The sequence below is a fragment of the Lagopus leucura genome, unplaced genomic scaffold (genome assembly GCF_019238085.1).
Source record: "Lagopus leucura isolate 7727_CA_CO unplaced genomic scaffold, USGS_WTPT01 Super-Scaffold_100004, whole genome shotgun sequence".
NCBI lineage: Eukaryota > Metazoa > Chordata > Aves > Galliformes > Phasianidae > Lagopus > Lagopus leucura.
This window is the reverse complement of record NW_024962264.1, coordinates 13,633,200-13,658,507: the sequence shown is the minus strand read 5'-3', so window position 1 is coordinate 13,658,507 and position 25,308 is coordinate 13,633,200. Positions and strand designations below refer to the sequence as shown.

General features: G+C 38.4%; 1 protein-coding gene across 4 annotated transcripts in view; it reads right to left on the bottom strand.

Moving 5' to 3' along the window:
* Nucleotides 1–24,093, bottom strand: part of ARFIP1 (ADP ribosylation factor interacting protein 1) — a 40,259-nt gene extending 16,166 nt beyond the window's left edge. Inside the window, exons 1-6 of one of the 4 annotated variants that reach the window (XM_042871014.1) lie at nt 24,020–24,079; nt 20,087–20,166; nt 17,309–17,410; nt 8,857–8,971; nt 6,099–6,194; nt 4,522–4,631 (exon numbers count right to left, since the gene is read on the bottom strand). In XM_042871014.1, coding sequence (XP_042726948.1) covers nt 4,522–4,631; nt 6,099–6,194; nt 8,857–8,971; nt 17,309–17,410; nt 20,087–20,164 — 501 coding nt within the window. In that variant the 5' untranslated portion in view covers nt 20,165–20,166; nt 24,020–24,079. Of the gene's footprint in view, nt 1–4,521; nt 4,632–6,098; nt 6,195–8,856; nt 8,972–17,308; nt 17,411–20,086; nt 20,167–24,019 lie in introns of all 4 variants that reach the window. The other 3 variants (XM_042871015.1, XM_042871016.1, XM_042871017.1) reach the window with 3 other exon arrangements.
* Nucleotides 24,094–25,308: the final 1,215 nt, after the last annotated feature.

The following is a 25,308-nucleotide window of genomic DNA, read 5'->3' as shown; positions in this document are numbered from 1 at the left end:
CTCAGCAAGAACAGTTGGACAAGTCTCAACTCCTACTAAAATGAATATTCAAGTTAGCAAATCAAGAGTGTAACTAATTGTTTCTCAAGTAAAAGAATGCTTATCTCTTTTTAGGTTCAGTGAACCTTACTAAGTTAAAAGAAGCAATTATTTAGCTCACAACACTCAAGGCAATTAATGAGAATATTACCAGTTCTGCATAACAATTTCTGCTCCGTGATCTTTTAGACTTTGCCTACTAACCATCCCATTCCAGATAATCCCTGTTATTTTTTGGAATTCCCATTAAGGCTCTGGGAATGTATAAACTTTTAAATCTCGTTTTCTAAGGAAGGAGCAGAAGATGGATGGAAGGGAGTCTTCAGCATGTTTTTTAAAGGTGACTCAAAACTTTCACTCATGTGTAAAACATGAAGTGTTTCTTGTTATTAACACGCCTATAAAATGGAGCTGATTGTTAAGAATTCTACTCGGGTCTGAAAACAAACATTCTGAGACATCCTTGCAGTTTCTTTATACAGTGAGCAGCAAGTCTTGCCTTTGGAAGGCTGAACCAGCCAGCCAATGGCTGTGACAGCTCAGACAGCTACCACGTTCCAATTGTCTGTGACATTCTGCCAGAGACCAACATGAGAGAGCAAGGCTCTCAAGACACACCACTTGGGCTTCCCTTGACTAATGCATAAATGTAATTTGCAAAGCAGAAAAGTGGCAAAACAATCCCTCTGCAAAACAGGGATTATTTGCTGCTATGATTACATTCAAGTTAATCCGTGAAGACAAAAACTAAATGATACGTTTGAAGAATGACTGCTAGAAACAGGATTACAATGAAACTCAGTAATAGACAAGGCTACAGCTTCACCTAAGCACAAGAATACAATTTTGCTGAGAGACAAAGACCAACCTTATCTTAATTCACATCACCAGAACACATTACAGCACTGGATTTTCCAGTGTCTCCGAATTCAAGGAATTCGGTTTAGTCCAGTCTTTACTTATTTTCAAAGGGGACAAACAGACTTATAATATCTGTTAGAACTTTCCAGTACTTTTTAAATTTAATAGACAAATGAAAGAAAGACTCAAGAATTTGGCCAAACAAGATGGTCATAACTGATAAACTCTGCAGTAGAAGGTACAGAGCATTTGGACTATTTCACTAGATTCAATCAATTAACAAGAAAGAACACAGTTTATCTAGCAGATTTTTCTGTAAAGATTCATAAGTTTTGAAGAGAACAAATCATACTATCATTGAATACATCAGAAACACCAAGGCTTGCAAATGAAATTAGAAAATATAGCTTAGCAAGAAGTTTGGTAAGCTCATGATGTATTTAACAAAAAATAAGTGCTGGCTATTTAAAAAAAAAAAAAAAAAAAGCTGATTCTCACATACCTACAGAAATCCAAGAGAAAAATGTAACTTAAAGAAGTGAAATTTTTTTTGGGGGGGAAAGGTAAAAATAAATTACACAGGAATATTTTCCCCAGAAGTTACAGCAAAATATCTGAAAAGACAACAGTTCAAATGAGAATTAGTCATCTGAAGTATTTATTCTGCTTGGTTAAAACTAAGGTTGAACACTGAACAAGAGCAACTAAAAAGATGTACCCAGCCACCGTTTCCATTTACTCTAGTTACAAGTGGACTGGTATAAACACAATTTCCTGTGCTCTCTCACTAGCAAACAGAATATTTGACACAAACTTCATTTTGCTTTGTTCTAAAAATTACCTAGAAAAACACTGTCCAGCATAATTACACTCATTAAAAGTGAGAAGGCATCCAAGGCATATTAAGAAAGTCAATTTTGTCAAATGAAATATCAGCAGAAATAAATTTAAAGAAAGTTATTTTAAACTGTGTACATTAAAGGATGAACGGAGAACTTATTGGACAGTTCTAATTAGTAGACCACTACTAAAGAAATTTACAAAATACATTTAGTATGTTCTTCCTTGAAATTTAAGAAATTGTCTGAAAAATTAGGCAAGCTTACTTATTAAAACTACTGAAAGCAAAGAAGAGTTGCAACTTGCATCCATATTAACTCATAACTGAAAAAACTTCTCTCATCCGAAGAAGTCTACGTAAAGGAAATAAAAAAAAAAGAAAAAGCACTTGCCATTAGATCACGGAAAATAAGCAACTCCTCCTGAGGATAACTAGGGAGAAGACTGGAAAGACTCAGAACGGCCTCACAGTTGGAAGGAACTGTTTGGATCCACTGGTTCCAACCCCCTGGGCAGGGCTGCCAACCACTAGGCTGCCCAGGATCCCATCAGACCGTGTAAAAAGACAGTCCCCTGCTGCTATTTAGCTCCCTTCAAGTACCTGAAGGCCACATTGAGATCTCCTGAGACCCTTCTCTCCTCCAAGCTGGATAAGCCCAATTTCTGTCTGATTTTATTCTGGGGAATGGAGAGCTCTTGTGCTCTCAGAAAGGCATCGTTGAAGTGCTGCCAGCTCTGTTCTGTTTCTCTGTCCCCAGAGACAGTTTCCCAGGGGATCTCATCCAATTGCATAAACAGTTTCAAGTTCACTCTCTTGAAGTTCAGGATCCTGATTCTACTCTTTGCCAGACCCATGTTCCTTGTGATCATGAACATGCAGTAACATAGTTACTGCAGCCCAAGCTGCTTCTGATCTTAACCCCTCTAATAATCTCTTCTGCATTCACGAGGACCTGATCCAGAAACACTTGATCTCTGGTAGGTCTCTGTCCAATATCTGAAACGGAAAGTTGTCATCAGTAGATAACAGGAGTCTCTTTGATTGCTTGCAGGTCACAATGTTGTTTTCCCCAGCAGATATCTGCGTGGTTGAAATCCCCCATCACGATGAGAGCCTGCAAACATGACACCTCTTGCAGCTGATGTAAGAAGGCCTTGTCAACAAGCTCCCCTCAATTAGTTGGCTTGCAGTGGACCCCAATCACTAGATGCCCTTTATTAGTCTGGTCCCTACTTTTAATCAACAGGCTCTCAACCTGTCAACAACTGATTCTCAGGGCAGCTCTTAATGAAGAGGGCCAGTAGCCGCAAAGGCAACAGCCTAGTTTTACAAGCCTCTAAGTTTAGGGAGAAAGCTAAGCAGCCTTTGAAAATTCACAGTTAGGCTAGGCCAGTAGTGTCAACTTCCTGTAATTTTTCACTGGTAAGCAATTGCTTAAACACAGTTTATACCCTTCTCTTATTTCTGTTCTCATTCATGGAGATGCACAATAGACAAAATAGTGAGGTATACAAAACACATACAGGCATACTTAATCATCATTTCACAGATGAGTATGATTTCTGAATGTATCTGCCAAAGCAAGCAAGGAGTGATACTTGCAATAAGTGTGTGAACTGGCTGAGATTGTTAAGAACACCTGGAAACAGAAACCTAAAGCAAAAAGTGTATGCCGAAGTCCTTATGAAGAAAGATGGATTTGGAAGAAATTACAATTAGCCATTAATTACCTATCCTCTTAAAGATTTCAGACTTGTAGTCATTGAGAAGGATTCACTGAAGACCAACGTTTTTAGCTATTACAAGATAGCTTGTAAAAAAAAAAAAAAAGTAAATGTAATCTAATTTCTCCTTTCTGAAGAGAAATAAGGCAAGCTATAATGCCCACAAACTGAAATATTGTCCTTACCCAAATTAAATATGCTTTTTGTACATAAAAAGGGTCACATTTCTGATTCTAACACAACAAACAGCATAAACCTTTTCTAGCGAGTGCAATGTCTACGTTCACAATACTAAACATCCTCACAGGGGAGAATACCCTTCCTGGATTCAAGGCATTGGAGGGATTCAGACCTCTGTTCTACAAGAAAAAACGTTTTAAAACAGATTCTTTACCTCTTTATGGCCTGACATAGCTCCCACTGATGCACATCTAGCTGTCCCCACCTCTGCCATTGGAGTTTCATCCACAATGGAAAGTTATTTTTCAAAATTCATCTTAGCTCCTGACTGTAATACATTTCCTGGCAACTGTTCCTTACTTTGTGGCTATTTCAAGAAGAGTCACCTCTGGCAAACTGGTGTGCTTTAAGCACTTCTACAAGTGCCAAACAAAAGCAAAGCAGACAAACTGGAAACAACAATTACAGTGCTAAGAAAAAAAAAAATAGAGCTAATATAAAACAAATATCAGAATTGCAATTAACAAGTTTATAACTTGTAGATTCACCTGACTTTTTCCATCAGATAAAATTCTACTGTATCAGCAATCAGCTTAGCAAGACATCTTAATCACGAGCATTACATACTGAAATCTGTACTTTCTCTATTTTGAAGGAGTCATCAGACACACAATGTTCTTTTCCTTGTTAAATCAGTATCTTTATCCAGTCAAACAAAGAAAACTAAGCCTTCCATGCACATCCTTGTTTATGCTCACTGAAATGACAAATGCTTTCCTTCCACACTGCAGTGCAATTCTTCAAAAGCCATAGTACGGTTCAGTTGCAAACTCATTTCTAGAATATATATGCACACACAAATTTAAGTCCACATACCTTGTAAGTATTCAGGCTCCATTTCCTCACCAATTCCAACTTCTCCATTGCTGGATTCTTCACTTCATCTGCTAACACAACAGGTCCACTCTTCTGCTGAGCTCTACTCCCTACACGTTATACACAAAGTAAGTAATTAAGGCCTGTGTTTTTGATTTGTTTAAGGAATTAATAGGAGTATGGAAGATTTGCGCAACTGCACATGCAAAAGGAGAATGAGGTGAAAGTAAACACATTGATAAATTTGTTAATTTTCAAGATGAATTCAAAACAATTACATTAAAAACAGATATAGAGCATGTGCATCTCAGTACTTTTACTTGGCAAAAGGCTGAAGGAAGCTTACCTGAAAGCATGGAGTTTACTAACCAACCTTAAAACCGTTTTAGATACCTGTTCTTTACTTTATCTATGTTCTTAACATTCCAGAAGTTGAAGATTCTTCTGGACTTAGCAAATCTAAAGTTTGTTTATATCCTGCAAACCACTAAATGAATGTTATCAACTTATAAAAATTGTTGCCACAGAGTATAACTTAAAGACATGACGAAACAGATTTTCTTTCTAATGAACATCATCCTTTCCAGAAAACACATTTAGCCACCATCAAGGAATTGTAGCTTATTTATGTTTTTCAGATTTTTTTAGCCTGTTGGTTTAGAAGCAATTCATTCCATGCACCAACAGCATGAAAACCGCAATAAAGAAGCATTTGCTAGCATCAAATAAAGATATTCAGGTCCCATGAGTGCGTATTCGCTGTCTACGTAATATTTTCAAGCTAGTACAGGACATCACAGATTCTACGTTTTATTTTTGAAAAACCATTTCCTACCATATGAAACAGTAAAAGCTGCCAAATTCTATCATTTTAAAAGCAGTTTCTCAAAATTTATTTGTGAACAATTTTGACTACTGCTGCTCTCGCATGCTTTGAATAGTCCTGATGGCTACTTACAGTCACCTTAGCACTGCTGGTTATTTACGTAAATAAGTGACTGGAAAAAACATCTATAAAGATGCCTCAAGATACTCCTTCAACATCAAGCACTACTGTATCCTTTATGTCTTCAAAATGCTGTGCAAACATTAGGTAATTAATCCTCTCAACACCCTTATGAGGTAACAGAGTGAGTTTTCTCTTTTTACATAGAAGGAAACAGAGATGTTAAGTAATTTGCCCATAGGCACAAAATGAGTCAAACGGCAAAGCCAAGCTTGGGTGTTAGAAATTCCTAATCGCCACCTCATACTCTGTTTTACAGGAAAATATGAACATTTGGTGCAAAAAGAAAGCCACGAGTTTCAGCTTCAATCAAAATAAAATAACTTGGTTACGCACATTGTAGTTACTGTCTGTTAGTAGTAATTTGTTTTTAACATTATAGCACAAAAAGTAGCAAACAGAAAGGGAAGCAGAGATTACTTAGTGAACAGTTAAAATCCAGAAACCAGGAACACCATAAGCCCCTAGAAATGATGCTTCCAAGTAAGAGTAAATCAAATGACTGAAGAGATGGAGGAGTTAGTACAGTGTCAGCAGAGACAAGGGCGTTATCCGCTCAGTGCTGCGATACCTGTGGGAATAATTAAATCACAACCTTGTCCAGCCAGTCTGCTAGCTGCTGCACTGCTGGCAGATATAACAGTTGATTTGGGTGATGCTGAGGAACCTGGAAAGGGGACACATTTAACCATGAAAATCCACCACCTTCCCTTAGGAGGCAACATGTACTTTTACAGATAGATTTTCAAAGCAAAGAAATATTTGTTTTAGCAACACATTAAATAGAAGCATTCACAGATGCACAAATGCTTTTGAAAAGGTGCAGCTGTTCATGTGAACTACTCCAAGTTTTAGTGATTTAATTTTATTCTTTAAGTCATGATGCCAATTTTTCCTTTCTTTAAAAAGAGTAATCAAAATACAACTGGCAGCTTCATAAGTAAAATACGTACTACCAACAGAGAACTCCATGTATGGCTGCTGCAGATGAAAGCACATTTTCAGTTTTAGGTAGTTTTCACTGCATGCTGCTGCTCAACAATACTTGCAGCATCAAGGGAACAAGCAGGCTGTGAAACCTGGGCCAATTTTAACTAGACTTCAACATCTACTCCTAAACCTGTCTTTTTTTTTTTAAAAAAAAAAACAACAACTTAAAACACACCCACAAAACTCAACGATAACCTGTCCTGATGATTATAAGAATTATTAGCTGTTAAGTCAAGTAACTTCCCTCCCAAAAAGAAGAACTTACAATACTTGCTTGTTCTCACTTCTAAAAGCACACCTTCAAATGACCTGTACTGTGTGTGCTCCCTAAGTAGTTTGGTGAGTTCTGCAACTCTTTCTTATCACATAAATGCAGAGTGAAAAATTCTGTGAGATTGTCAAGAGTTGAACAAAAAATAGAATGAGATAGTTTTTCCTCTGCAGTCAGGAGTCATCAGCATACCGGGGAGTGCTTCTATCACTTATGCTGAAAAGATCTGAGATGTTTTGTAGGATTGAGAGTGTCCACTGTGTGATGGGGGTTTAAAAAAGAAGTCTAAACTTTAGCACTTTGCACTAGAACTTACCTATCACCAATAGCAGAAATGCCACTTGAAGTAACTAAATCAACACAACCAGATTTTGCCTACTAAACACATTCTACAGCACTACCAACATGAGATGCAAAACATTTTAATATGTGGGATATAAAAGTACTTGAACGTTACACAGAAGCAGTGAGATTGAAAGGCGCCATTGTTGTGACCTTCGATTGTTGTACATTACATAAGAGCTGCAAGTGGATCCATCCACACAAAAGTTGGACTACAAGATCCTACTACTACAGACCTGAAGATTAAATCACTTCAGTAAGCAAACAAAGACAAGCAGTTAAAAGAAAAAACTCTAGGACTTGACACTATTAACGCAGCCCCATGCATGCTTCATTATTCAGCACCTCTTGGATCCTTGCCTTCCCCACATTACTGCTTACTTAGCCTGCAAAAATGAAGCCTTAATAAAGACACCTACACAGAATAAAGAATATTTTAAAACAGAGCTATCATTCAAATTTTGTCTCTAGTTTTAGGGAGTCTAATCTTCTGCTATATCTCTATGCCTGATATGGATAGAACATTAGGAATAATTTGAAAACAGTCTCTGAAGGAAAACTGATATTTGTATTGTTAAAAACTACATGTTTAAGGCTCATTATTTGTGTACAAAACTTACTACATTATTACATATAAGCATAGCTTGAAACACATCTAAGATATTCTTTTTCTTACAGTCTAACATACTTAGCACTTCCAAGAGCTATGTTGCAAATAGAATACAGAAAGGCCAGAATTATGAGAGGCTTGCCATCTGCCCAGTTTTTAGCTAGGCGTTCTGCTTATTTCAGTCTTAAAGAAACCACAGTATTTACTTTGTAATATACGTACAGTACAGCATGTAAATCACTGTTTTCATAAGCACATTTTACAAAACAGGAAATGAAGCAAAATGCAAATTAAATGTGTGACTACAAAGGACTTATTTTCACAGCTGCTCCTTTGAGATCATTTCAAACCTTTCAAATTCAGAAGTAGACTAAGCTACGAAATTCATTAAAATATCACTTTCACACACTATATCACAGCACATCTGTTTTTAGACAGATGGCAAACACTGACATGACTTACCTTCTTTTTCCCCCCCACAAAGTTTAACCCAATAAATATTTTATTTAATACTTTTATTTATTTCTTTACAAGACTTAACATGTTCTAAAGATTATCAAGTGAAATTATCCTGCTCTAAACAACTGTGAATCGGTGCTGAAAAAATAAGAGAAATTATTTTAATTACGTAGTACTTGGAGAGACCCATGGTATTATCGCTTCTGACAATACATTAAATTATGTGCACTGTTACATTAAAGAAGGAAAGACTACTTGGGAACAGAAGAATGTCACTAATTCATCTGTTCCAAGTTAGTGAACAGTGTATAAAGAAAAGTTATATTTCAAATTGGTACAACACTTGTAATCTAGACTTTCAAAGTGGTGTAATTGTTCAAGTGTTTGGATTGACAGAGTTTCAAGGAAACTACTTCCCTTCCTGCAAGTGAGGGCCAATTTAACACAAAGTTTTATTAGTCCCTTGACAGATAATAGGAGTGCAGCAGTTCTATTTTAACACCCCAGCTACCAGAGAAAAATAAGGCTGTCACAAACATACATCTCAGCCTACACATCTACATAAAAATGCTCACAGAAGCTACAGAATGTTATTTCTGAGCATATAAAATATACCTGAAGATTATAAACTGCGAAAGAGATTAAAAAGCAAGTTACCTTTCCCTGGAAATGGTCCTGCCTCAACAACTCCCTCTTTGGTGCTGTCAAAGTCATGAGACGTTATTTTGGTTTCAGAAAGTCCAAGTCCAGCTGGTAATGAACGTTTCAAGTCCTTTGAAATATTTGAATAGAATGGAAAACTAATGTTAAAAAAAAAACTTAAAAGCAACTACAAGGTACTACGATGTAATTTTAGCAGTTCTCAGATGGGTTTGCCTCTAGCCTGGAATGTCCTTGCCATTGACACAGCACTCTGCTACGACGCAAAATAAAACTTCAATTAAAAACAATCAGCATAGCTTGTGTATGTATTTTAGATACACTGGTTTGTTCATTTAACGTGCTTTCCTTCTGACATTTGCAAGAAGACAACAAAAAGAGTTACAGAAAACATGAAGCTGTTATAATTTAGGATTGAGGCACAACCAGAATGCATCTTTTTGAGTAGCAATTACCAAAAGCGTGGCCTACATCACCATGCTTAGTGGTCTGAAGCTGTCTGTGGTCCAGACAATCACAGCAGTTTAATTATGCTTTCCATTAAACTGATCAGGGTACAGAAAGCCCTAAGACTAAGGGCAGACAATGGTTTACAATCAAAAGCATGAAAACAACTATCAGACATACAAGTTATTTCACTCTAGGCTCAAAATACCTTTAAATATCACATAATCCTTAATTCCTATAAGCAGCACATGAAATCTCCTCAAACTCTGACATAGTAAAAACAGGAAGGCATCTTCCCTCAGCAACTTCCCTTTGAGCACCTCCCTGTATCACAAATGCTCTTTGCTGCTTACTTCTCCTTGCCTTTAAAATTAATCAATTTTAAACATTCTGAAACTCCCTTGTTTAAGTTTTGCTGGCAACAACGTGTTGAGGCAGAAATTAAGATCCTCCTAAGAAGAAGAAAGACAATAGAACAGTTTGGTTGGAAGAGACCTTGAGACACCAAGTCTAACTGCCACCAGGGCACTTAAGAGCTAAGCAAGAGGTAAAGCATGTTGTTATTGAGGGTGCTGTGCAACTGAGCTCTGGGAAACAGCACTGGTGACCATTCACCAGGAGTAGCTCCATTCACTGGAACCCTTTGAGCTCTGGCCATGTTCTATCTCAAGTTTAAACTTCTATTGTTATGGAATATACTTAGCGCCTAAAAAAAAAAACTATAGGCATACAAAGCAACGTAAACTACTAATTGTTAACAGTAAAAAGTGAACGAAAAGCTACTATAGAAACAAAAGAAAAAGGGTAAAATGCACTTAAAAAAAGAAACTATGCATCAAGAAGATAGAAAATGGGCATTTTCTGGAGTTAGATATACTTTTACATCCCCTTGCAAGAAAAGATAGAAGCGCAAAAGAACATGCAATATTGCAATATTGCAATATTTCAGAATGCAATAGTGAAATACATAGACAAAAACTACACATAGCTCTAAAAAAATTGCCACTGCCTGGATACATACAGTAACTATTCATAATACTTGCAATTAAAAGATTACACACAAAATATCATCTTTAAAATCCAATGTATGTTTCATGTAATACTGCAGTCATCGAGTCCACAAACAAGATATAAGCTATTGCCTAAGAATGATACCGCCTAAAAGCTCAGAATGTGAATAAGTGGCTTTGGATCACATCTCCACAGACTGATTTGTCTTCAGTTTAAGACAAACACCTAGGGGGAAGAAAAAGCAAAAGCTACAAGTGTGAATCCCAATATGGTAGAAATGTCGTTGATGTGGGAAACCGAGGATGTTACTGCAAATGGAGTAACCAACTCCAACAGCTGTACTCATACAACTGGCTATTTCATATAAATAATGCTCCATTTATGTACCTGAAGCATAATACCAAAAAGAAAATGGGAAACAATACATACCATGGAAAACATACAGTAGTTGCACAGAACCTGGTCTCACAAATAAACCAGATCTCAACACCTGATACATACTTTGTCTTTGCAGCTGACTTCCACTGGTAACTCCATTGAAGTAAACATAGTTGGTGGTATGACGGAAAGCTTTGCTTCAACCTAGTTCAACTGGTATTCACAGTCCATTTAACTCAAAATGTTGCAAGCCAGTAGAAGCCACAAGAAAGCATAACGATAACCAAATAGCAGAGAGGAAGATGCATTGATTTAGGAAAACAGAACACAGCATCAAACTTTTTTTCTCCCCAAGGGCACCCTGGCACATCGTATACTTCACAAAAATATTAAAATCTGAAGCCCAACAGCTAACCTCCCTAAGCATGTTCAAAATGGGAATCCAAGCCATCATCTGTATTTCAAGATAAAAAATGCAGAACATCTATTCTGTAAATACAGAAGTTTACATCTAAGTTTAAGCAACCAAAATTCTTTTACACATACTGTTCAATTTTGATTTGAAGCTAAACAGACTGAACAAACTACAGTTAAATGAATCATTCAGAATACTATAAAACATACAAAAAGATCCTTCTGCAAAATAAAAAAAATACTACTCAGTTCATGAAAATACATTAAGATATACAAGGGGGGTATATTAGACAGGTTTTTTTTAATTGGCACGTATACACCTAGGTGCATAAACAAGCACAAAACATTTGTTCAGAGGTATCTTTTCTTCAGTTGTCAAAAACGAAGTGCAGTGTGAAGAAATGCATTCATGCCTGCTTTTAGTACCTATACCAACCAGCTGAAATACACCTTGCTGAAGAAAGATGTTTACGCAATGAGAAATGTCATCAGTGATTACCAATCCACTGCCTCTTTGCTGTTTACAAACATGGCAGCTAACTTCATTGAGTACAGACATGTTTCTGCATGTAAACTTCAGTTTAGCACGATTCTTGCAACTGACCGTGCTTCCTTATAAGCAATAAAGACAGACAAAAAGGCTACTCAGACATCTGTTTCTGATGAAGCAATTTATCACTTCAAGGATAATTTAGAAACACCTTAGAGTAAGGAAAAGATTACCTTTGCAGACTTCACATTTAAGAGAAGCTGTTACAGTGCTTACGGATATTTTGGAAATGTAAGAAGAAAGCGACGTAAAAAGCTCTCTTTTTCCCATCAATATTTGCTGTTACAACATAGGAAGTCAAGTCAGATTCTCCTTCAACAGTAAGGTAAACACGTTTTGACTAATTACTGCTCTTCCAGCTAGTAGGAAGAGTTTGATGATCATAAAACCTGCTTTCAAATTTGTTATTTGACACCTTCTTCATAACGTCACTAGAATTCAAGATACACTCATACATCTCAAAAATCCAAGCCTGTAATGTATTGCCATCACCACAGAAACTGATGATTTAATTCTTATACAATTGAGAATGATGAATGAAGCACTGCATTTGTTTATGCAATTATCATCTGGTATTTCCATTGTAACCCACAATTAGAAGTATAAAAACTACAACTTAGAATATCCCCATGAAGTCAAGACGTTGAATTACCTATGCCATTCTCAGCCATTTAGGATGGTAACGGCCCAAAGGAATAAAAGTACGGTCTAGTTGAGTCAGTGCAAACAACCTGCACAGCACAGAGCATTTAAACTACGTTAGTCTCTGGTTAAAACTCCACTTTTAGTTCAAATCACCACATTATGCTATTATAATGAGAATAGCCTTATTTAAATGTCTCCAACAGCAATATTCTTCCGTTTGTTATACAGGCCAACTAGCATGAACTTGTATCAGTTCTTTTGATATGGTAGACACGTCAAAGAAGTCACACAGAACACACGGAAAGAAGGAAACGTGGACTGAGCTAAAAGACTTCTTTCTATTAAGACATTTCCCATCCATGCTCTACATTCAAATTTAAAATGAAGTGATAAAGAGATCAAAACAGTTTTGTTTCTCCACGGGGTAGAATTTTCGCAGCACAAATGACACTGAATGCACAGTTGCATCAGTCATTATTAACAAAAGTCCAAGTATCACTGTTGGCTTATTACTAACAACAGTTTCAAAACTCACAATTTTAGGTGCCTTTATTACTTTCAGTAAAGCAATTGAAAAACAGGCCAACACGTTCCTTGTTAATTTGAGGAGCCCATTCAAAGTTGAGCAACTAGAACTGGAAACAATCACACGCTCATATATTTTTCAAATGATCAATGATGTTTTTAATAAGACATGAAATTTACCTTTGGGAAGAACTTGTAATACATCATATTGTAAGATCCAGTTTAAAGTCTTAAAGATTATTTTAATGTAATCTTCAGTGAGTAGACATAACATCCATCTAGTAAGATACAGAGCTCTGAACTTGCACTTAGAGCCCTAATGGACGCACTGGCGGGGCTCCTTATCCCACATTTTCCTCTACCCTTTGTCTCACTCAAACTCTATCTTCCAAGAATTCCCTAGATCTTCATATCAGTAGAAATTACAGCTCTCCTGCCATTTATTTTTATGCTTAATGCTTTATTCTACTTCTAACATGCAGAAAACATGGACTGGTATTGCCTCTATTCTCAATACATACATTTCTCTTGAAACAGAAGGTAAGCTTTTCCTGCCACAATCCTTTAGGCTTACCTAACACCAAATCACAATCTGCTTTAATATTTATTTCACTTGTACTCTCATCATTCACATTCATAATTACTGTTCTTTAAGACAAGCAGATCGCTTGGCAACAAACAGACAGACTGAACTGGTTTCATTTCAAAAGCAGTTTTCTATAACTGACATGCCAATCTGAGTTCTAAAACCAGTGTGAATTAAAATACAAGTGCACAAATTGAGTTCTAGACACACCAGTCAGTACAGCAAAACCTATCAAACAGAACTCAGATGTTTTAGGTAGAACATGAGAGAGAAGGCCGGGGGATCGTTTAATGGGAAAAGACAAAATGAGTTGACCTTACCTATTTGCATAACCTGGAAACCTAATAGAATTACAGAACAAGATACTAAATATTTGCACTCAGGTTCACCAAAACTCAAAGTTTATTTTGTGCTTGAAATATAACAGATTGAATACTAACAATTAAGTTCAATTTCTCTTCCCAAAGTTAATTACAAGTGTTATATACATATTTAACAATGTTTTATCCTTATAGAAGGGGGAAAAGAGACAGAAGAAGAGATCTGCAACACAGAAAGCAAACAGAAACACTGAAATGAGAATTTCAGAGATGCAGCCTTCAGAACTTAATACAGATCTCATACAATAGTTTAAGCATAACAAGTAGCTTATGGCTCTTGAGTACCTTTACAGGCAGACCAAATGAATAAGGCTTTTTAAATTATTCCTATGCAGCTCGCACATCACATGGCATGTGATTCAATAAGGAATAATATACTTTCTCACTTCTTATCCCTTCAGCAACATTAAAGCTACTACTATTCTAATAGCAATTAAATTCCATGGGAAGAAAACTTAGTTCTACAAGAAAGGGATAAGTGACTTAAACCCATGAAAAACATAAACCAACATTTTTTTCTGTGTTTTCTTGTACAAAATAGCAAGAAAAACATGCTTAATTAGTAATCACTGAAGTTCTCTGTTATTAACACAGACTGAACAGCATCCAAACATCAGCAAACACTTCTAAACATCACGTCTTTAGAGCTTAACTAAGTTTCAACAGAGCTTGGAGAGCTGAAAAGCACCAGCTCAAGCCTTCCTGTAATGAAACATTAGACATTTTATCCGTTGATGATTTAAGTTACAGGCTTTGTTAGTAAAAAAAAAATTCCATTTACCATAGAGGCAGGACAAAACTTGTCAGAATTCCTTAGGCATTTCTTACTATTACAAACTAGACAGCATATGCAGCAGCATATTTCTAAATGAGATTTTACAGTTCAGCAAACACTCAAGCTACCTTGTAAATGTCTTTTTCATTACTTTTTTTCTTAAACGTACAGGAGCTACAACTTACTGAGGATGCATCAAGTAGTGCTTTAATATATATCCACAAGAATGGAACAAATACACTTCTTCCTGCAACGTCATTACAATCTGTTCTGTTGGATATTCTGCGCAACTAGTCACATTTTTTCTTCCAAAGAACAAGCAATTCTCCTTGCCACTTCAAAATAAATATATTTGTATCGTGTTATCTTGCAAAATGAAGTATTTGTCATGCTTCAGAACATACAAACACCACGTTGAGTCAAAATGTCATGCCTGAGTGGCTTATGGATGAGGTCTGATGACACTGCTAAAAAGGCGTGTAAATCTTTATAACCACAGAATCTTGAAAAGCACACTGTACAACTACATCTTTACTCAATCTACCAAAAAAACATACCAACTATCAAGTGCTTGTGGCAAAGTGGAGTAGAAGAGCAAACAGAAATACGGGATTACTATTTTTTGTTTCATCTTATACCTGAATTATGCAATGTACAGCTGTACATCTCACTGACCACAACAATAAGAAAAAAAACTAAAATACCCTTATTCCCCCAAGTACCAAGAAATTTTGATTGAAAAGTACACTAGAATTTGAGTGGACAAAATCCCTCTGTGCTCACACACTTTACTGAGCACTGCGGTAAGAGCACAACTTCGTGATAATGGCATGTTGCCCCATTTTTAAGCGACCTGCTAAAAAACAAGTGCTTGGCCTCTCCTTCCCACAGGATAATGGGAAGAAGACCCCTGAAAACTCAACATAGAAGTACTGTAGTGCAGAATATTGCCTTAGGTTATAGCAAAAAAAATTACTGAAAATATTGGCAACAAAAAAAAAAAGTATAGCATTAACCATTAAAAATAATAAACACAAAGATGAATGGAAGCTTAATATTAAAATTTGAGACTAAGAGATCAGTAAACAGATAGATACTAATTTCAAGGAGATTGTTTTCTTTGTTTTGTTTGTAAGCAGCCCCACTTATCACATACTCTGAGTTTAGGTCATGCAGGTGTTAACTTGCACAAGACAGTTCAAAAAGTTCATCTTCACTGAATCCAATATGAAAAAAAATGTGTAAATACAAAAATGTATTAAAAGCTACAGCAGAAAACATGATCAAATTCGCACAGCATAATTTTTCTTCGACTCAACCAAATACTTGATCCATTTTTGAGTTTAGTGGAAGTTTCAGAACAGATTTAACTCCAAGCCACAAAAATGCATAGCATCTGCAAGAATCTACCTCAATTTTACCACGCAGCCATAGACAAAAACTTCACTAACATCTCAATTTTCCACAGAAAATGGTGATTATATTTGGAATAAACAAGTGCTGTGACCGAGTCAACAAGAGTACAATCTCATGTACCATAAATACTAAAAAATTATTGAACATGCTACTCCTAAGAAGCAATTTCTAGGTAAAGGACAGACAGCTTTGAGACAGCAGTCAAGTCATATCATCAAAGTTCTAAGGCTCAAAAACAGTACATCTGCTTTTCTATTCCCAAGTGAACCTACACCTACTAACACATTAAGGTTTACTTCAGTTGTCCCACCTAAAACGTAGGCATAACCTAATCAAAATTGAGTTTCTACTTCATTTAATTACACATGATCAGGAAATATGCTCCAGTTGCACATGACTTCTTAAACTTAAGGAATTGTTTTTCCTGCCCCCTACTCAGTAGTTCTATAGGACAGAACAACAAGTCCAAGCTGTGCACAGTATTTCTTATTTCTCTTAGAAATAGTTCAGTACTGCAGATGAGCACAGAACTGTTAGAGCTTAGAGATTTCCTCAAAATCTGTGTATTGACAGATAGCAAATATGAAGATGAGTTAATTATCCAGATCTCCAACTGAAAAACAAACCGAAAAACAAAATAAATGCAAAGAGGACCAACACCAAATCCCTAAAGTTGTAGCACAGCACCCTCTGCTGGGCAGTGAAACAAAAGAAGAACCAGCTGAAAAATACAATCAGGATAAGAAAAGCACAGATGATACATACAGATGAGGTGAAACTCATTCCACATGCTACAAACATAACAGAGTGTAATACTTATCATCTAATAACAGTAATACAATAGTAAATTTTCCAGGTTAACTATAGAAAAATTACTTCTGCCCTACCTACAGCTTCACATCAGAAAGTGACCATCTTTACTTACAGGTGTGCTACCTCCTAACTTAACCTCCCTTAGAAGTAGCTTGCCTTAGACAATATGAAACTTGCTTATAGAACTCATTTGAGGACTTCACAGGGCTTCAGTATTTTTTAAGTGTTTGCTTTCCTGCTTAGGTAAAACTGTCAGGATAAAAAAAAATTGATATCCTAAGGACTTACAAATCAGTAACATACAAGTGCACACTCCTGACTTCGCAAGCCATCTGTACGCACCCTTGGCAGAATTTCTTTATTATTCTTGCCAACAAGATTAACATTTATCAAACTAAAATACCAAAAAACTTGAGAAAACTATGTCAAGTGAAGTACATTACGCATTGCATTCTAACTTCAGCATTTCTGATAACAGTACCTTGTTAGACACTAAGGAAAGCTCTTACCCTGTTAAAGCTGTGCTCGTGAGAATCTTCCAGCTGTCCATTGCTCGTCACAGGAATTTCAGCTGCTGAATTTCTGGGAGATTCCTGAGCCATTGCACCTTCCTATTGTACCAGAAGAAATAGGTTAGCTTTGGTTCTGGAATACACTGAGTGATCTATATTAGAATATTTGATGTGTAGATCTTGTGCCAGCTGACTTATTTCCCTTTTGGTAATATTCTGATATACTAGGTCTGCATACATTCATTTCACCACAAACCCAAATCACATTACTATGCAAGAGCATCTCCGAAATAACACAAAGCTTCAAGATCTAAGAAATAGGAAACACCAGGATAGGTGATGGGAGAGGAGTAGACAAATGAGACATAGAGCCATGCACAAACCTAATCTTTCCATACACACACTTTGACTCTTGATGTAGTTAATGCTGCTCCAACTACAACAAAGGCAGGCTTTGATAAATGAAGTTGTACTGGCTAACAATAAACAAGAAGTATTAGGTAGGAAAAATAAAAAAGCAATAAATTTACTTGTTTATAAGAAAAATAAAATGATGATTCCAAGCCTTAAAGTTGTTTAACTTGCTTTTGCTTTTCTCATAATTTAGCGCCACCTTCTGACCAAACTGATGGCATACAATTCCAACTCAGCCAACAGCAGTAAACCTATAGTGAAACGCAGACACCAGAACTGGAAAGCTCCAACGCAATTCCAGAGCCAAAGTTAGTAACAAGATGCTGCTATTTTATGAAGACTAGAAGCTGCAGCGTAATCACTGCATTCAAATAATAACCCGGGTTAAGATCTGGAAAAGACTCTTGCAAGAAACAGACTCAATTTATTTATAAGAGCAACACTATCAAAGCACAAGACACTGGTCTTGGTTCTAAACAAATTACCTGCTATTTTGAAGCACATCTTGATGCAACCCCTCAAACCACACTTACGAAAAGGGATGTTTGTATGAAAAGCTTTTGTGTTTTTATACTTGCAGACAACATTGCTGTAGATGCAAACATTTGAGTTGAATATCTGTAACTTCACTAAAACTATGGAATGTGACTTTATCAGCTCTGGTTACATCATATAGTAACAACTATGCTGCCCACCCTCCTCAGAATGAATCTCATATTGGTGAGAATACTACTACAACGTGACAACCTCTACCAACCACTTGAACACATGCAAAACAATGGACAAACACTCTGATCACATTCAACGTGATAACAGAAAAGATGAACCATGTCCTGAAAGAGTGAAGAACAGAGAACATCAAACATGGACAACTCCTCTCCAACAGTAAGATTCATTTCACACTTCACTCAACTGTGATTCTACTAACTCTAACATGAGCATGCACGAAAGCCTGACACATGCTACAACAATTAGCCCAGCTCTGACCACCCAAAACATAAATCAGTACATCATCAGTAGCAGTAATTTATGCTCAGTGTACTAATTATAACATAGAGGCAAGAGGTGACTGCACCATCACTTCATAAAAGCTAAGATGAATTGACTACAGTTGTGGGGTGGAATGTGATTAGTATTTCCCTCACTGATTTACATGGAGGTTCTGAGGACTCCCCTTTTGTGCCCGTTACCCCTAATTCTTCACTCTCACATCAGCTTTCCTTATTCCCCTACTTCTTCCCCAGGTAAGTACATATGTGTTTGCTCAGCAAACAAGACTGTAGAAACAACACGGGTTAAAAGAAGGTGACCTGTGCTCAAAAAGGGGCTGTGGAATTTTTCCACTGCCATCAGTTCTCCAAAACTGATGCAATTTTAGAGCAGAGGTTATACAGTTCCAATACTTGTAACTACAAAACAGAGACAATAATGGACTAAGAAAGTACAAAGAACCTGAAGAATTGCTTTCTGCCACAGCCCCAGGTGAACAGCTACAAGAGAACAGTATCTCAAAACACACGCTCTACATACAGATTACTGCCAAAACCAGAAATCATCTCCCTTATGAATGCAGCTTCCTGAAACCTCAGTCACAATAAGCTTACTGACCGCTGAGAAGATGAAACCATCAACTCAAAGTAATATTTCTGTTAAAACAGTGAGTATGATTACTGAACGAAGTGTCCCTTCAGCAAGCATAGCCCACAGCTCATTTAAGCTGTAAATAATACAGCTGCATCCTCAGAAATGTAACAGTATGCAGGGACAGTCCGAAGCAAATCTAGTGAAGTTCCTACCTTTGTAGTGATGAATAAAGGAATGAAATAACTAATATTTTCTACTGTCACTCTACAGCAGCCAAGGAAACATCTACTCTCTATTTCTGTGAAACAGCTTCCTAAATTGTCTATAGACAAGTGGGAACTTCAACAATTTGCTCACAATGGAGATGCAAACTGAATTTGATCCCACGAAAAAGAAAGCCAAAGCAGCCCAGATCCACCACTCCACCAGCAAACACAATGCCTCGCTACACAATGTTGCACAAGAACTACTACCTTGAAGTAATAATCCCTTCTTTCTGCTGTACTTACCCATTTTAGACTCTATGCTGCCTAAATCCATTCAGCTTGTGAAGCAAACCCTGCAGCACAGTGACAACCACTGCTTGAAGTAATCCCTTCTTGTCAGTTAACTGGACTTCCTCCAACATCTCAAAATCAAACCCTCCCATTCACGATTACTCACAAACTTACATCCCCACACTAACTACCCTGTGCCACGCGAATCAACCTCTCCAGGAGCCCAAAACCATTGCCAGGATGGGCTGATTTGACACTAATACAGCTATCACTCAGTCACCTCAGAGTCAGACTGGACCTCTTCTCCAGCTGGATGAATTTCATCAAGTGCTGTGGATTCATTCCTGTGTTCTGACATACCTGAAAATAAAATAGTGATGGCATGCATTAATTGACGTGAAGGAATCTTCAAGAAATGGAAGCAAAAATTGCAGGAGAAATTTCTTTTGCAAGCTCTACTGAAGCAAAAAGAAGCCTCCTTCTTAGAGGTGGACTGGGTCTTTAGGTCACTGAAGTCCAACGAAGACAATGACTACAGTCTAGCAGCATAAGCTCCTATCCAAGACATCTTCCCTGCACAAAACACTGACCTTGCAACCTAAAACCCAGAAAGTAAACGAAGTTCTTCAGCCGATATTTACTTTCATCTGCAACAACACACCTCTTGCATCCTACCATTACAAAGCACGCAGTTTTTCTAGATTTTGCTAAGAGATGAAGCATATGTATACTATGTGAGTTTATGTTGATCCTAAGTCACTGGAATCTAGGCACAACAGACTGAACAGCTTACTAATTGGCAAGAGTCATCTTTCAATTGTATTATCTTGTTTAAAAGGAACACCTTACCTACTGAAAGAAAGAAATTCAGTAACAGTCAACACATACACCAGAAACCAACTCAGTGAGTAGCATGGTTATGACAGGTATCTAAGTTTCTTACTTATTTTAGGTACGTGACCCACATTTGATTTCACATGGGTAGTAAGGACAGGTGATACCACAACTCCCTCAATGCTTTGCAAGGAAGAGACAACCTGTCATTAAAAATTAAACAGACTGTCAGTACTCACTATAATCACACATGACTGAAGTTTAGTGAGCTTTGCACCACTCTGTACAGATTTAGTCATGCACCAGATCAGAAAAAATCTGAGAATGATCACTATTCATATCCTATTTCAATTTTCCAAGGTATAAAACATACTAATTATAACAAATAGTTAGCAAGGTAAGCATCCTGTGCAACAGGGGAACTAAAATAAGGACACAGAGAATGAGAAACTGAACCACCTAGCTCCTATTACACTAAATAATGTCCCAGTTGGCTTTGTAAAAACAAGGTTAAATAAGAGAACTCCTCCAGAAAGGCTGCAATTCACTCAGGGCTACCACTGAATGAGGCTGGATTTCCCTCCTACCTACTAATACTTGTATTCAAATCAATCAGGAAAAAAAACTGCTAGTACAAAAAGTCATACAGCAGAGCTGGCTAATTAAGGTTATTAAATGTGATACGCAGCAAGAAAAGTCTTGATAACTAAAAGAACTCTTGATGTAACCTAGGGGCACAAACCTCACAAATCCGTGCAGAGATACTGTGTAAAAACAAGAAGACATTTAAAGCTTTTAAAATTTATTTGCTATGCTACACTCCTCCCTCCCCCCTCCCCCCCCCCAAGTTTATGTAGCACTGCTTTCCTGAAAGCAGTCAGAACACTCACAACATAACAAGTCATCTTTTACAATGGTACTCATAGTACCCTAAATAGCATCTTCTATCTCACAGCTAAGGCAGAAGAAGAGTGCAGATGATCGAGCCATGAAACATGCCAGACCTACCCTCAGCAGCTAGAAGATACAAAGCACAGTCATCCAATCTGTCCATGTTTCCTTTTCTCTGACCTATAGTTAACACATAATCGCATCTTTCTTATTCTTTCTGTCCATATATGACCAACTTGTTACTGAGACAGCTGGAACATCTGAGTATGCACAGAACCCTTCTGACTCCATCAGAGCATTGTATGATTCTGTCACTTGACCACTTTTTTGTGTATGGTTTCATGCACAGCCATATGTTGCTGCAAACATCACTGAGCAGCTCACCTCCACCCTGCAATAACAGGAGCCAAACAGTGAGAGCAGCTTGCAAACACTCACAGAGTGCAGAGCTGTGGGGAAAAACACAACTCAAAGCTGTAATACTTGCACCACCCACCAGAGCCCAAGATCACACAAAAGAAACTCAGGTTTAAACTTTAAACATTTACTTCAAAAATTACATGAAATGAAAAACTTGTTTTGCAAGAAGCAGAAAAACCTTGTTCCAAGTAAGTCAATGAGCCTGCCCAAAGCAAACAGAAATTTACATCACCTCTCTCCTGCTGACGGAAGTTGTCCCCATAACTACGGAGAGCACTGAAAAATGAGCATTGTTTGCCTTGAAAGAGAAGGCTGGGTGGCAGTAACAAGCCCAAGACACAGGCACAACACATGCACTAAACACACACTTTGGAATTCCAGCAACCACACTGAGTATCCCAGAATGGCACAAAACCAGACATTTTAACATATCATTTCTTCAGCTGGCAGAAGTTAACCACGTGAGAGCTTAAAAACAACACCCTAAGCATCCTCCAGAACACATAACCAATTATAATCAGCAGTTATACGAGCACATTTATGGATTAAGAGCAAGTACAAACAAAGCACGTTATCAGCAATAAACCAAATTTGAAAAAGGACTTCATTCTTAATGTAGTTTACATTACTTAATTGGTAACTCTTACGGTCTTAGAAATGAGCACCACAGGATTCTCAACACTTACATTTGCTTTCCTAAGCTGGATGCACTGGCTCCTTCACTTACATTTATTTATTAATAAATGAATTGCCAATAAGATGAAAGTCTTCTGTCCCGTTAAAGTTTATTGCAGTTACTGTGTTATTACTGGTTCTGCATCTGGTGAAATAAAAGTTGCTGAAACACTACAGAAAATGCAAAGACAGATAGAAAATAACGAAGTCAAGCATGTTTCCTTACTTTTGACTTATAACTAAGGACATCACCACTAATTCTTAGTTTTGCTTCTTTTAAGGAATTAAGAATGCAGTAAACACTTTCTGCTGCAACCACAATATAGTTTCCTCTTTGCACTCTTGCAGTTCCACTTCTGCTCCTCCTACAAAAGCTAGTCATATCTGAGAGTTATAGAACACTGTAGAGATGCAGACTGAGTACTGCAAGCAGCTAACACACTGCCAGCTCCAGGTCAAGCCACGCTCCACTCCTGATCACCTAAGCCATGGGTTCCTATAATGGTCTGAACTTCTACCAAAACATAGAGAACCTTGAGATTAACATAATGTCTCAATATCATTCTTCCCACCTAACATTCCTCTGTACCTAATCAATGCCTCACATTCTAGTTGTGTACGCACACACATACAAAGAGACATACATGTGAATCAGACAACTGCTCAGTTTGGAGTTGCTCTGACCACACAACACAGTTCCCAGCATAGCAGAAGAACATTTCTGTTATCTCTTTATACAGAGATAAAGCTGATAACAGATCCTTGTTAGCAGTCCCACCAAGCACAGAAAAAACACGTCAGATACTGACCACACACTGAGGTCACAGAAGGCAAGAAGGAAGGCTGTGAGATGGTCTGAGGCAAAAACAGAACCTCAGAGACATAACCCAAGCAACACCAGAACTACATATTGTTTGCACACAACCCCCAGCACAATACCCATTTATCAGACGACACCACACAGCTTCCACATTTTACCAGTGACTTGAGAACAGGCAGCCAGCTGCAACAGACATACAGGCACACTTACAGCCCCAACTGCCTTGGCACAGAACACGTCCGAGGGGCACGACACGGACGCAGCACCCAGCAGTCTTTCCCTCTACCAGCGAACGAGCTCCCAGCTCCCTCCTCAACTCCACCTCTTCCTGGGCACGGCCCCGCACGGTGCCCGGCCAGCATTGTGGAGGAAGGGCGGGAGGCAGGCAGCCCGCCCGCAGCTAGCTCCGGGCCCGCGCCACACACCGGGGCCTTTCGGAGTGACCAGGAAGAGGCCTCGGGCCCGGCCGCCCTCCCGCAGGGACCGCAATGCGATGCGTAGGCCGGCGGGCGCGGCTCGGCCCTACCCCAAACCGGGAACCAACGCCCGCCACAGCCCCGGCCCGGCCCTCACCTGCCGCCGGCGGAGCCGCTGCCACCCCGGGGGCGTCACGGGGCGGAGGGCGGAGGAGGCCGCGCTGGGCCGGGCGGCGCAGCCCCCGCTGCGACTGTATTCCTCCTCCTCCTCCGGGACCAGCAGCAACCGGAAGTGCCTGGCCGGAAATACGGCGGCCCGGAGGGGGACAGGCCGCGAGTAGCGCCTTTCTAGGCCGCGGCGGGCGTGTCTATGGTCGCTCACAAGTCACGCTGTCGCCGTAGCAACGGCGGGAGGGAATGATTTAAAATGATGAAAAAGCACCGTGAGCTGAAGTTTTCGACCAAAAGCCATAAGCTTTGGTGGGGAGGGGGAGGGCGGGGTGAAGAAGAAATTACTTGAATCTTTAATGTGGTAACAGTAGAAGGTACAGCAGGGGCGGAAGCCCCTTGAGTTGTTGGGTGCCCTAAGAGTAAGCTGGTGCTACTGAGAATTCGTTCTTAGAAAGAGATTAGCGCTTCCTCGCCTCGCTAATTTCACCCGTGCCTTTGGTGTCACCGACAGTGTAACAGCAATAAGTGGGCGTGATGCTTTAGATACTTAAAGACATTGAGTAACACAAAAAATAAATGCCCGACTTCGGAGAACTAAGAGCTTTTTTAAACCAAATTTTCTTGTCTCTGTTCAAGAATTCTAGCCTGATTTATTTTTGAGCGACGAACAATAGAAATTTAGCAGCTTTTCTTTCTTAAAGCTGCTCACGTGTGGACACACACCAGTGGCACAAGCATTTATCAACGCATCAAAACACAAATACAGCCCTACTTGTGCTTTGAACTGGTCACTGAGGAAAGCCGTTCTTCTCCCTCTCAGCCTTTCTGATACTTATATTTGATACGGGCCCTTGTATACAGCTCCATATATTACTACAGTCAATAACAGGGAAAAAAGTCAGCTTCTGCAGTATCTGCATTCAAGATGCATTAAACTGTCACTGTGTTTACTATACTTGATAACAAAACCAAACACCTAAGCTAGTCTTCATACTTGTGCAGCCCTACATAACTTGGAGGCCCTTCTATAGGGTTTGGTGCACCAACTCAGCTGACTGTTGAAGGTACCATTAACACAGATGCTGTTGGCATTAACGAAGTTTGAAGATGAGTAAATCACAGTACACTTAAATCTCTTCATGTGTGTGTTTCAAGCAATGTAATCTGTAGCCAAAAATCTCAATCTGTATCTTTCTCCTGCTAAAGGCAAATTTAAGGAAAAGTTCAGGGATGCCCAGACAATCAAGGCCAGTCTGGATGGGGCCCTGGGCAGCC